Genomic DNA, 14,223 nt, shown 5'->3' with positions numbered 1-14,223 from the left:
AACAGTGACTAGGTACTTAACATGCTGCACACATCTGAAACGGGGATCCAACCAGGGTGTAGTTTAAACTACAGTCAACTTGTAGTAGCATTGGATTAAGTGGGTGCAGGAATAACAGTTCAGTTATAGTAAGACTTTTTCAGAGTTCTCAGTGGGTGCTGCAGTAGAATGACGAGAGCAGCCAAAGTCCGACATGGTCTGTGCTGGAAGCAAGTGTGTTCTAGTTTTCCCTTGCAGTGTCATTCATCAAGACGATAGTCAAGAGAACATAGTCCTCTCCCCATTACTGTTCGCACTCACCCTGGAGCCACTGGCCCATTGGGTAGAACTGATAACTCTATCAGAGGCCTTCGGTGGAATGACCATACAATTGATAAGATCTCACTATATGCAGACAACATTCTCGTCTACATCTCTTCCCCCAAATCCTCTATCAATAGTCTACTGCACGTCATCACCAATTTTGGCAAATACTCGGGCTTCTCCATAAATTGGTCCAAATCAGTGTTATACGGACTGCATGACTGCATGCCCCCCCCCCCCCCCCTTCCGAAGGGATACTTGATTGCTGTGGCCCAGGATGGATTCAAATACCTCGGCGTCTTTGTCACCCCAGACCCTAAAGTCTTCTATGACCGTAACCTAAAGGGCCCACTACAAAGACTCCATAACGACATATCACATTGGAGATCACTGCCTCTGTCCCTCCCAGGCAGAGCAGCACTTTTTAAAATGCTCGCACTTCCCCGCTTTTTATACGCCTTGCAGAATTGCCCATTTCCCATTGCCGAATCCTATTTTAATGCACTGGAAGGAGACCTCCGCCTCCTTCTATGGGACAGCGGTTCTCCCCGCATAGCTCTCCCTTCGCTCATGCAGGGGTGGTACGATGGTGGTATTGCCTTGCCAAATATTCAACTTTATTATAGGGCATCCCAATTGGTTGCTGCCAACTCTTGGTTGTATGGTCTGCCAACCAACCCTGCTTTTCACCTTGAACGATATCAGACAGGCCGAGAGGGTTACCTTGGTGCCTTATATAGTAAGCCTTCCCGCAATCGCTATATAGGCCCGATGTCACAAACACTAGCAATCTGCCACTGAGCAAATAAACGCCTAGGCTGGTCTGACACTCACACATTAGCCACTCCGCTCTGGGCCTCACATACACTGGGCTCCCTATGTCATTATCAGGGATTTGATAAATGGGACATGATCGGCATCTCTATCCTGGGAGACATGATCCATAAGGGCAAACTGTTGACGTTCACAGAGCTCCAAAAGAAATATGTTTTAGCCCACTCTGAGGCCTTCTGCTACCTCCAAATCAAACATGCCATACTCACTAATGTCCCTGATCTCTCTTCTCTCCCACAGTCCTCACCTCTGGAGGACAGACTACTATCGGAACCCCTTCAGGCCAAGGCGATATCCTACACCTACCGTAAGCTAAGTAATAACATGCCTAACTCCTTCCAGCTTCTGAGAGACAAATGGCAGGGTGACGTTGGGGCCTTAGAAGACGATGAATGACAATTGAAGATACTACATAGAACATACATGTCTGCTCCCCTCCTAGTCAGAATTGGTAGGCGCACAACCGATCTGTCTCCGTAACTGTGGGCTTGTAGGCACTTTTTACCACACTATCTGGGGCTGCCCGATGATTCAAGACCTGTGGGAGCGAGCGACCCATAAGATGTCTGATGCACTGGGAAAGCCTGTCCCTCTATCTCCCAAAGGCAGACTCCTTAATGTGTGGGACCCCACAGATCTCACTGAACTGGAACTACAATGGGCGGCTTTGGGCTTTCTCTTATTAAAAAGTGAAATAGCAATACAATGGGGCTCACCAAATAAACCGCTCCTGATCAGATGGGTCACTGCAATGGATACATGTATGTTATCAGAAAAAACTATGTATAAGGTCAGTGGATGCCCTAAGAAATGGGATAAGAAATGGGGTTACTGGAATGTCTATAGAGGCAAGCTTTGTAGTTCCCCTACAGCTGATATGGCGGTGACCAGGATTGGTCCTCCTCGCACTCGAAACTAGTGAGGTACTGCTGTAATGTATGCCCTATATATACATTTTTGTAATTAATGATTGCCAACTGATCACTTACTCTGCTTTTGTTCAATAAAATATTTAAGAAAAAAAAAAAAAATAGAACATAGCCCTGTTGTGATCCCACAGAGAATTATTCATGTCGGCTGGGGAACAACAATGGTACTGAGGCAGAAGATAATTTTTTTCACAAACTCCAGTTGTTCATAGGGACTTCTCAGATGGGAGCTTATGTGATAGCACAACTGGCCGTAACACATAAGGGTGTGGTTGCTTTTGGAGATTCTCACAGGTGCATTGATGCATGAGGTGGCACACAGGCCTCCTCACCAGAGTGCAGCCACTCAAACTTTGTCAGGAGTGGTTATGGAGGAAGCGGTGTGTGCAGCAACACACACGCCCATGTAGCACAATAGGGTCGAACTCGCTCTTACACTTCATTGGGCTGGGTGTGGTGTAGGCAGACTCAGTCCTTCTGAACTCCTCTTGGAGGTATGCTGGATCTCTCCAGGGGACACCAACAAAGTTTCACCCTTACCTACACTGGTTTGCACAGGCACAGCTTTTTTTTTATGTAAAAAGTACAGTGGATAAACTAAAGAGATCAGCGTATATATCCCGCAAAGTTGGATACAAACAAACCTGCAACTCTAATGCAAAGTTGTTTTTTCAGGTTTTGGGGGTTAATAATTGAATAAAAGTGAATTTCCTAATCTTGTACAGCATACCCCTTGCACCTAGGCCACATGGGCACAGTTCTTGTTTATGTGGATAAGAACCCAAATGTCCTCTGGCCAATTAGGAGATGTTACTCTCGATTCACCATCAATGGGGTTACCCTGTATTCCTCAGAACCTGGGTATCATGTAGTACCAATTCATGTTTAAGTACTCTTGATTCTCCAGCAAAACAAGATTGTATTGGGGGTGGCAGAGAGTCCATGTCTGTAAGGTGGGCAGCCCTCGGCTAAAGTACATTTTCAAGTGTTGCTCCTCTGTAGCAACAAGGTCATCCCTTGGAAATGGCTTGGTGACGTTTCAGTGAGCACAAAGGATCCTTTCCTGTTCCAATCACTGAATGTGAATTCAAATGCAGACTCTTGTACTTGGCTTTACAGTAAGTAGGAAGGAAATGGGAGAGCGGTGCAGGAAGGAAGGGGAGGAGACAACAGCACTGACTAACACTAAACGTTTTGGAGCAAACTTCTACCTCAGACTACATAGAGACTACATAGAGGAGATCGCAACCATGGGATGACCACTTTTTATCTATCAAAGAACTCTCATGAACACCGAATACAACCAGGGGAAATCAGGGGAAGGTAATGCCAGACTGCCAAAATTTGCAGTTTAGTTAAGAAGGCCAGAATGCCCAAACTAATAAACAGTTGCTACCGGCCTCAAGTACTGCACAGCCTGGTCAAGGAGGCTGTATTCACTCACAATAAAAGGAGTACCTCTCTGGGAGTAGCCCATCGCCCAATGGAACCCAATACCCTGAGTGAGCAATGTATCAAAACTTAAGAACAAGACCCTTCACACGTTTCATATTCAGGAAAACACAAGGGATTTGACACCAAAGAGGCAGTTAACATAACATGTTGTTACTACAGGACATACCCAGCACATACGCATCTGGAAAGAATACAGAGTTCCCTTGCAATGAATGTCTGTAAAGGATGAATGACATTACCAGCCAGCGTAACTTTGGGGAGAGGGACTACCTCTAATTACATTATGTAAAAGTATCCCATGATGTTTTCTGTATGGACCATCACCACCCTGGATCGCAGGATTTGTAGAAAAGTCTTTAATAACAAGAATATTGTTTTAGGAAACCATATGTTCATGAGCACAGACATACCAAATGTGTGATTCAAGGCACTAACAGAGAGATCCCTCCAATGTGCTCCTCACCCCCACTCTTGAGGAGTACGATGGCGCACCTGAATGGGTTCCACAAAATAAGGAGCTCATGGCAGTAGGAATTACTTCTGTTCCCACATCTACCAGACCAGTGGCTGTGGTAACAATGCCATCTTTTCTTTTTTAAATTGTATCAGAGACATAATCAGCAAAATTTGTTAGGTGAACAATTACACAGTTCAACACATGTACGACTGCGGGATCCCACCTCCCAATTGAAAAGATTGAAGAAATTCCAACTACAAGACAGTCTTACTTTTTGAAGTCCATTCCGGCACGTCGTCTGTCCTGAATGAGAAGGGTGCCTTATGATGAAACGTGCCACCACTGGTGGGTGTGGCTCCTCCGTCCTAAATCAGAACTCTGTTGGAATACATCTCATTCCCATGATCTAATTAGGGCCCAGGTTTGCTATACCATTTGGTTTCATATGATACGCAGGTTGTACAATACACGTTCACATTACACACCAAGAAGCATTCTGTACAGATGGTTTTAAATGGCCAAGCTCCATCAAAAAAGTTTCTATTATGAATTACTAACCTGTTCAGAAGAAGAGAGCGGAAGGGGGAGGGATCCGAGCTCCTTTAATAATTTGTTTGTGTCCTTTGCAATCTGATTAGTGGAATGCTGTATCTGTTGACTTTAAAAGAAAATTGTTACCGTTAACATCAAGCTATAATAAGAACTCTCAGAAGAGCCAGTGCCAGTGTCACAGTTTCAGAATTAAATTTAAACAGAATATGTACCTGTTTATTGTATAACATTTTGATAGGCTGGGGAATAAAGCAACACCATCACTGGAAATGGAATTAGTTACTTACCTGTACACTATAGTTCTCCAGTATTATCTTTCATAGATTCACATGCTTGTATCTTCCCCGTCGTCATGGTGGGAGTCTAACGGTAACAGAATGACCAAAGCAGTATCATAGAGAAGAAAACTGCATAGAAAAGCCCCTAGGGACTGTAGTATTTGGTAACCAGACCTCCTCATTGTTTGGTCCAAAAGTCTGCCAATCAGCATTGCTGCCCTGCCCTCACACTCCCCAGCAGCAACTTCCTGCCTCAGATTTCCGGCCCCAAGTGAGAGACCTGATAAATACCGAGACAATAGGTTCTGCCTGAGAAACGGGGAGGTGGGCGGGCGCATGTTAATCTATGAAAGATAATACTGGAGAACTATAGTGTACAGGTAAGTAACTAATTCCTTCTCCAGTATTACATCTTTCATAGATTCACATGCTTGTATCAGAGTAGTAAGTAGTACCCACAAAGCCTGCAGCGTTTCCAGGATAGAACCCAGAAGGAAGTTCTGCAGCTGAAATATCGTTAGAACATGATCTGAAAATACACAGGGCAGATAAGAATAGAAAACCATCTATAACAATATCAGATTCTTCAGTGTAAACAGGCTGAGCGTGCTTGGAGGAAACAGTATCTGGAACCATGTAGAGCTCGTTTTAAACAAGCTCTGGCGACCTACAAGGCCCAGATCAAGCTGGCCAAGGCCAGACATTTGGAAGAACTATTGCTGGCAGCGGCAAATAAGTCTCAGACCCTATTTAAGGTCGTAAAAGATCTGGCCCACCCAGCCTGTACTAAAAACAACATACCTGCCTCCCAAGCTCTCTGTGACTCGTTGGCACAGGCCTTTGAGGATAAGATTGTTACCATCTTAAATAATCTTGCCTCGTCATCTGGCCAGACTGCGCATCATCCCATCTGTGCTGAGAGGGTTGAGGAGGGCGCCAAGCTAGCGGAAATTAACATCTTGCCCTTACCATCGTACGAAGCCTTCTGTGCATTGGCCGATGGTATATCCTCAGGCTCACCGTCTGACCCGCTCCCACCAAAATTTTGGAAGCTGTGCCGGGAAGAGCTTTTTCCACCTCTTTTCTCCATTTGCTGCCAGTCTCTCAGCTCGGCGCGGGTCCCAGACAGCTGGAAATTGGCGGTTGTCTCCTTTACTCAAGAAGGAAAATCTGGACCCCGCCTGTCCAGCCAACTACAGACCCATCTCTCTGTTGCCATTTCCTATCAAGATTCTTGAGAAATGGGCCACTAAACATCTCTCCAACTTTCTGGAGGTCAACAACTGTTTGGATGTGGCCAATTTGGCTTCAGACCAGCGCATGGGACAGAAGCGGCTTTGGTGACCGTTCTTGATGACCTGCGAACGCGGGCCGACCAGGGTCGGGCAGCCTTTTTAGTGCTGCTCGACATGTCGGCCGCGTTCGACACGGTCAGCCATACAATATTGATCAGGAGATTGGCGGAGGTTGGAGTATCTGGGCTGGCCCTTGAATGGCTGATGTCATATCTTGATCATAGACACCAGCTAGTGGCCATACCACCCTTTAAATCAAACATCAGAAGGGTTGGTCAGGGCGTACCGCAAGGGTCAGCCATCAGTCCCATTCTTTTCAATCTCTACCTCCGCCCCCTGATCATGTTGATTAAATCCTTTGGCATTACGGTTACCAACTACGCTGACGACACCCAGCTCATCTTTTCCCTTGAGGGTAAGGATGGGGTGTCCCAGCAGGCCTTTCATCGCTGTATGAACACCACGGCTGAATGGCTGGGTAATAACTCCCTGCAGTTCAACAGCGCAAAAACTGAGGTGTTGCACTGCTCCCTGGACCGTATCCCCAGACCACTACCGCCGGATTTCTGGCCTCCCGATTTCCAGGGCGCTAGCTCGCCCACGGATTCGGTTCGTAACTTGGGGGTAGTGTTCAGCGCTGGCCTGCAGCTTGATGCATCAGTGAATCGAACGGTGGCCACCTGCATGGCATTGCTTTGCTCGCGGCGCAAGATCTTGCCCCTGCTCCCGTCACAGGTAAGATCAGAGGTAGTGCGGAGCATAATTCTAAGTCGCATTGACTACTGCAACGCACTACTTTTGGGAGCCCCGGCTAACTTAGTCGGTAAATTACAGCGGGTGCAGAATTTTGCCGCCAAACTGGCCCTTTCACGCCGTCGCCTGGACTCCTCCGCTAAGGCACTTAGGGACCTTCATTGGTTGCCAGTCTCCCAGCGAATTGATTTTAAAGCATTATGCTTGGTGTTTAGGGCCTTACATGGGCAGGGTCCGCCCCCTTTGCGGGACCTTTTTTCTTGGTACACCCCGTCCAGACTGCTACGTTCAGCCTCTTCTCATCTGGTGGTTGTACCTAAGATTCTGAGGTCCCGGACTGGTGGTCGGTCTTTTAGATTTGCGGCTGCAAAATTATGGAACTCCCTCCCTTTAGGTCTGAGGTCTGGAAAATTTTAACTCTTTTAAAAAAGCCTTGAAAACTCACCTGTTCCCCATGTCAATGTAAATGCATCTGCTGCTAGAAAACATCATGTATGTGTAGGTGTCAGGACAGTCTAAGCGCCAGGATGCCCGTTGGGTGACAGAAATCGCGCTATATAAGAATATCTATACATACATACATACATACATACATATAGATATATATAGATATATATATATATATATACACATTGTATAGAGTATTAACAAAGAACCAAAGAATACCTTATTGAAAGAGACGTTTCAGAACAGCTTGTCCCACTGCCGTGTCCTCTTTCCACGCAGTGTCGAGACAGTAGTGCTTGGTAAATGAATGCACACTCTACCAAGTCGCCGCTCTGCAGATGTCAGGTAGAGACACTCCTGCAAATAAGGCTATTGATGTGGCCATCTTTCTTGTGGAATGAGCAGTCACTCTGGAATGAAGCGGCTTTCCAGCTTTTTCATGACACTTAATGATAGCCGATGATATCCATCTGGCGATACTCAGTCTTGACAGAGGGAGCCCTTTTCTCTGACCTTCAAATGCAATAAATAACTGTTTAGATTTGCGGAATGTTCTTGTTCGTTCGATGTAGAATTTCAAACATCTAGCGATGTCCAAAGACTGCAACGCTCTTTCTGCTTCAGATGAGGGATTGCTGAAGAAAGTAGGCAAAATAATTGGCTCGGAGGGAGGAGCTACGCTAGCAACCAAGATGGCCGCATAGGCTCCCGGCTCCGCCGACCTCCGCCGGTTGCTCATAAATCCTGACTCTCATCCTGAATTCCCACCGGACTCCCGTGCAGCTGAAGTGCGCCTGACTCCAAAGGTGCGATACCGGACTTTCTAGCTGCTCAAATGACGAAGATATGCCGTGCGCCATTCTCGGCCTAACCCGGAGTTGAAGCCGGGGCCTCGAGTTCCAACCCAGCCGGGTTGGAGTTGAACAACATCGGCTGCGGGACGTGGGTGGCTTCCGGTCTCCAGAAGTGGCGTCTTTCTTGTCCGTTTTGGGTGGTGGTTCGGTGACAGCTTTATCCCGCAACTGCGGCGGCTTTGCATATCGACTGCTTTGGTCGGGGATCCGCTGCCCGGAGGCCCCGCTGAGCTCCCGGGGTCGAAGGGCTTGGTTCCCCGCTGGCGACGACGGTGTTGAGACCGTGCTTTTGGAGGTGCCCACGGTTGTCATCTACATAGCCTTTGCTTGGTGCCCCGGAGTAGTCGACCTCCGGGGTTCAGAGACCTGCCCGGTCGCTCAGTGAGGGGCGATGGCGCGGGCTGAATGTACACCGTCGCTACATACTATCATGGCCGCCATTGGGGAGCTCCACGTACAAGTCACCGCCATTGTCCAGAGGATGATTGTAACGGCTGATATCATCTGCCGGAGGCCGGATTCCGACCCTTTTTTGGGTGTTCATCAAGATTCTTTCCCCGCGGAACGAGCTCCAATTGCTACCGAGGACCCGGTGCGGAAGCCAGACTTTGTAATTCTTTGTGAACCCCAGTTGGCAACGAGCGAGCCCAAAACTATCGGATGTGTGTTTTGCCCTATGTCGATATCGCCTGGAATGGATGTGACTAGTCCTATATTTCATCGTGAGTTTTCAAAGGACAGTTGGATTAATAACCTGCCCCTTTTCTTCCAAATGGACTCAAAACGCTCTGCTGATTTATTGCTGGTGGGCAGTGAACTTTGTTTGACTTTTGGACTTTGTAAACATCTATCCTGTTATCACTCCTTCCGTGTCGCTTTGGAAATTTTCCTATTTCTTGCTCTTCCTGTTGTGATGGCGGTTCAAATGGACTGGGCTTGCATGAAGAATCGTAGTGGCCCGGGTTGACTTTAACCGTATGGGTTTGAATAATGACTTCATTTGACATGGGACTGTACCTCATGATTGCGCGGGAGGGGGGTGGTTTTTATACGCTTCCCCCCCTGTTGGATTTTACTTGTTGTGTTTTCTTATCCTGGAGATTTATGGGGTGGGTTGCTGCCGGCGGGGGGCAAGGGGACCGGGGGCCTGTTTGTTATTCCCTCCTCCACTTTCTTCTTTCCTTCTTTTAGGACCAGTTCCGGGGCGACAGGCACGCTGCTAGTGGGGATGGGCCGTAGCCATTGCAGAGGTGTAGGGTGGGGGGAATGGGGAGGGGTTTATTATTTTATATTAGTTTAGTTCTATGGCCTTTTTTTCTTCTTCCTTTCTTCTTTCACAAGAGACGGGTCGATTATCCTGTACCGATTTTCTTATTTGTCGAGTCTCTAATGAGATCCTTAATATCCTGTATCGTGGGTGGGCTGCCTTTGCGGACTGCTGTTTTGTCGGATTGATGTTCGTATTTCCCCTTTAACTTATGTATCGTTGCCACAATTGCATCCGTCGGTAAAGTTGCTTTGAACGCATTGTATACTTGCCCACCTTTTGATGTATCGTGTTAGGTGTATGACACCCGATTTATGTATATTCTCTTGTTTTTCTTCAATAAAAAAACCTTTAAAAAAAATTAAAATAATAATTGGCTCATTCAAATGAAAAGATGAAGGGACCTTGGGTATAAACGTAGGATTTGTCCGTAGTATAACCCTGTCCTGTCGAAATTGCAGAAAAGGCTCTTCCACTGAAAAGGCTTGAATTACGCGAACTCTCCTCGCCGAGGTTAGAGCTAGCAGCAGAGCTGTCTTCCAAGAGAGGAATTGTAAGTCTGTCTTGTGTATAGGCTCAAATGGTGGCCTCATAAACTGCATCAAGACTGTATTGAGATGCCAGGGTACTGGCGGTCGTAGAATGGGTGGAAAAGCTCTAAAGAGCCCTCTAACGAACTCCTTTATCAGTCTGTGAGACCAGAGAGACGGCTCGTCGGGCATTCTCCTGATTCTTGAAATCGCCGCCAAATGCACCTTCAGCGAAGCATGAGACAGACCTGCTTTTCATAACGACAACATGTAAGGCAGAATACCTTCTGGGGGTACCGACAACAGATGTAGACTTTGACTGGTACACCAGTGACAGAAGCGTGTCCATTTGGCTGCGTATGTCTTGTTGGTTGACGTAGCTCTGGATTGCGAAAAGTATTTGTCTGCAGTTTTGTGGAATACTCATGGCTTGAAATTCCCGCTCATGAGGTTCCATGCGGATAATTTTAGCGATGCTAGGTCCGGATGCAGAATTTGTCCGTTGCTCATTGATATGAGGCTCTGGAATGTCGGGAATTGCACCTTGTTGCCTTTCGACACCTGCAGAAGATCTGAAAACCATGCCTGCCTCGGCCAAGCTGGTGCTATCAGAATGACATGACATGGTCTGATCTCATTATGCGAATCACTCGTGATATTAAAGGAATTGGTGGGAACGCGTAAGCGAACATTCCCGTCCAGTTCATGTGAAACGCATCTCCTTTGGAATCCCGCTGAGGGTACCTGGACGCAAACTGATTGCATTTCGAATTGTCCCGGGTTGCGAACATGTTGAATGTTGGTGTGCCCCATCTTTGGAATACTCTGCGAAGCTGAGTGTCGTTCAGTTCCCACTCGTGCAACACACTCGTCGTGCGACTTAAGACGTCTGCTCGTGTGTTGAGGATGCCCTGTATATGCTGCACCTGAATAGAAATGTTGTGGTTTATCAGCCATTTCCAAATTCAGTGAAAGTGGTTTGGATCTCGTTCCTCCTTGCTTCAGAAGATAAAACATGGTCGTGGTGCTGTCTGTCTGAATGAGCACCGACGAATCCTGTATTCTGGACAGGAAAGCTTGAAGTCCCAGAAACACCGCTTTGAGCTCCAACATATTTATGTGAAGCTGTGCTTCCCACTCCGACCAGTGGCCCTGGATCTCCAACTCCTGGAGGTGCGCGCCACATCCTTGCAACGAAGCGTCCGTCGTCATCACGTATTTGTGATTCTGAGGTACAAAGTTGAGACCCTGATTCAAGTTCTTCTGAACCTTCCACCATGACATGGCCACCTTCATACGGTGAGTGATGGTAATCCGATCTTCGAAGGTTCCTTTGGATTGAACCCACTGTTCGTCTAGATGTTTCTGCAAGGGTCTCATTTGAAGACGGCAGTTTGGAACCAGTGGGATGCAAGAGGACATCATCCCCAACAAGGATTTGTACATCCGCACCGAAGTGAACCTTTTTGTTTGAAGGGATGTTGCAAGGCTTATTATTTTTCTCATCCTTTCCTCGGAAGGGTAAGCTTTTGTTTCTTTTGTGCATATCCAAGCCCCTAGGAATTGAATGCCCTGAGCTGGAATCAGTGAAGACTTTTCCAAGTTGGTCCTTAATCCTAACCGATGGAAAAGGCGGATGCAGCACTGAAGGGACCTTCTGGCTCTTGTGAATGATGGTCCTGTCACCAGCCAATCGTCTAGATACGGGTAAATGCAATGCCCCTTCAACCATAAGTGGGCCGCCACCGGGGCCATGCATTTGGTAAACACCCTCGGGCCGATTTGAGGCCAAATGGCAACAATTTGAATTGGAAATGGCGACTCTCCACGGCAAATCTTAGGTATTTCCTGTGCTTCCGATGGATTGGAATATGGAAATATGCATCCATGAGTTACAACGAAGCCATGAAGTCTTTCCTTCTTAACAGTAGGAGGATCTCCTGTAACGAGAGCATTTGGAAGGGTATTTTCTTTATATATTGATTCAGATCCCTCAAATCCAATACCTGTCTCCACTTCGTAGTTTGCTTCTTCTTGATGAGGAAGAAATGCGAATAGAAGCCTTTCCCTCGGTGTTGTTGAGCCCCCTTCTGCAAAAGTGAAAGGACCTCCTTTTGCAGTTCCTGTCGATGTTGATGGTGTCTGAGCACCGGGGGATGATCTGGTGGTATTTGTACAAACTCCAGGGTATGGCCTTTGCTTATAACATCCAAAACCCATTTGTCCGATGTTATGGACATCCAATTGTCGAAGAAGAGAGACAGATAATGGTCGTTTTCCGGGATCTGCTGTGTGGGGAGCGCCAGCATTAAATCATTGTTGCCTGTTAGATTGTTGATTCCTTCCTCTATTGGAGAAGTTGCCTCTAAGTTGCTGTTGGAAAGAGGAATTTGAAGGCCTATATTGATTGCCTGTATTGTATTGCTTATATCCCTGCTGGTTATAAGGCTGATATCTTTTGGATGGAAATGAAGATCTCTGATTAAACTGGCCCCTTGCACCTCTTTTACGAAAGGACTGGAACCTTCCTTGCTGAAGGGATCCTAGCGCCCTAGCGGTGTCCGTGTCTGACTTGATGCCCTGCAGCGCCTCATCAACATGCTTGCCAAAGAGATTTTCACCATCGAATGCCATGTCGACAATCTTCGCCTGCACCTCCGGATGAAATGATGTAGCCTTCAGCCAACCCTGTCTTCGGAGAGAAACTGCTCCTGCCATCTGCCTGAAGGCCATAGAAGAAACATCCATGGCAACATCAATGGATTCCGCGGCCGACTTTGCCCCATCCCGGAAAATAGCAGCTGCTTCCTCTTTTTTATCCTCTGGGAGTGCAGCCATAAGGGGTGCCAAATCCGACCACATTTGCCTGTTAAAACGGCTAATCAAGGCCATCGCATTGGCCGCTTTAATAGTGGAGGCTGCCATGACCGCAAACCTCTTCCCGGCTCCATCCATCCTCCTTCCCTCTTTGTTTGGCGGCACCATAGAAGTAGCCACTGGGTTCTTAGAATTCCTCTGAGCTGCTTGTGTCACCACCGACTCCGGTCTCAGGTGTCCTATCAGGCAGGCCGGAGAAGACTCTGGAGCTCTATACTTCTTTTCGATTCTAGGAACCGAAACTGCGATGGAGGCCGGCGTCTTCAAAATTTTTAGTCCTTCTTCCCAAAGGTGAGGGATGATCGGGATTGAGCGAGCAGACTTTCTGGCGTCATCTTTAAAATCATATAAGAAACATTCAGTTTCTTAGACCTCCATGTCCAGGTCAAATCTCTTGGCTGCTTTTTCCATAATGTCATGGAAACCTCCGATATCCTGTGGAGGAGAAGTGGTTGGCGATGGAGTAGGTGAAGGATGAGACGCCAAAATGTATTCATGCCAATCCTGTCCCGTAGAATCTTGAAGGATTTCACCTTCCTCAGGTTGTTCGTCATCGTCAGTGTCCGTTAGGTCATCTCTGATCGTGACCACTGGAGGTGACCTCACAGACTGCGTGTGAGGAGTAGAATGGGTTATCGGAGGCTGTGTTGCAGGCGCTGGCGTAGATGGTGCCGGCTTATCCGCCTCTGGGAAACGACGATAATAGTCGTTAATCATGAACCTCAGGTCAGAAACCAAAGCTGTAGGAATGGAGACTGACTCTTCTCGCGACTCCTCTCGCGACTCTTCCTGCTGCTCATCTTCCTCAGCATAGTCACAAGTCTCCTGGAAATATTTGTATCTTGCAGATTGAGACTGAGCTCTCTCCTTAAAGGAAAACACCTCCTCATCTTCTATGTCCTGACTCTTTATTTTAAGTTGCGAAGGACTGTAGGCCATTCCAGACGACTCCTCTCCTTCTAAATCCTGTTCCAGCAAAGAAGATGGAGGTAGAGGCGAAATCTGCATCCACGACGTGAATTCTGCAGATTTGCTTATGGTCGCCGAACCTCTAGACAACTGAAATGAGCGAAAGGATATCAAGGTCTTCGATTGCGATGATTTAAACGCCTTTGCCGTTGAAATTACACTCGTCGTTGACGGAGTCGTCGTCGACGGAGCCGACGTCACTAAAGCCATCGTCGACGACTTCGACGCCGATTTCGCCGTCGACGACGGTTTCTTCGTCGACGGTATGATCAGACTCGTCGACGTAGTCGTCGTCAATACGGTCTTAGTTCCCGTCGTCGACGCAGCTGTCGTCGTCGAAATAGTCGTCGTCGACGGAGAAGTCGTCGACGGAGCTGAAGTCTTTACCACAGATTTTACAGCAGAAACCAGGGAACTGGTCGA

At 47.3% G+C, this 14,223-nt stretch overlaps 1 protein-coding gene across 1 annotated transcript in view; it reads right to left on the bottom strand.

Annotated features, from left to right (window-relative positions):
• The window catches only part of STX12 (syntaxin 12), a 208,488-nt gene that overhangs the window by 87,604 nt on the left and 106,661 nt on the right, over positions 1-14,223 (bottom strand). The window contains exon 3 of the mRNA XM_078682502.1: positions 4,537-4,636. Within this exon, the coding sequence (XP_078538628.1) occupies positions 4,537-4,636 (100 nt within the window). The remainder of the gene's footprint in view (positions 1-4,536; positions 4,637-14,223) is intronic.

The sequence above is a fragment of the Lissotriton helveticus genome, chromosome 3_1, assembly GCF_964261635.1.
Source record: "Lissotriton helveticus chromosome 3_1, aLisHel1.1, whole genome shotgun sequence".
Lineage (NCBI taxonomy): Eukaryota > Metazoa > Chordata > Amphibia > Caudata > Salamandridae > Lissotriton > Lissotriton helveticus.
Note: the sequence above shows the minus strand (reverse complement) of the source record. Positions and strands in the feature narration are given on the sequence as shown.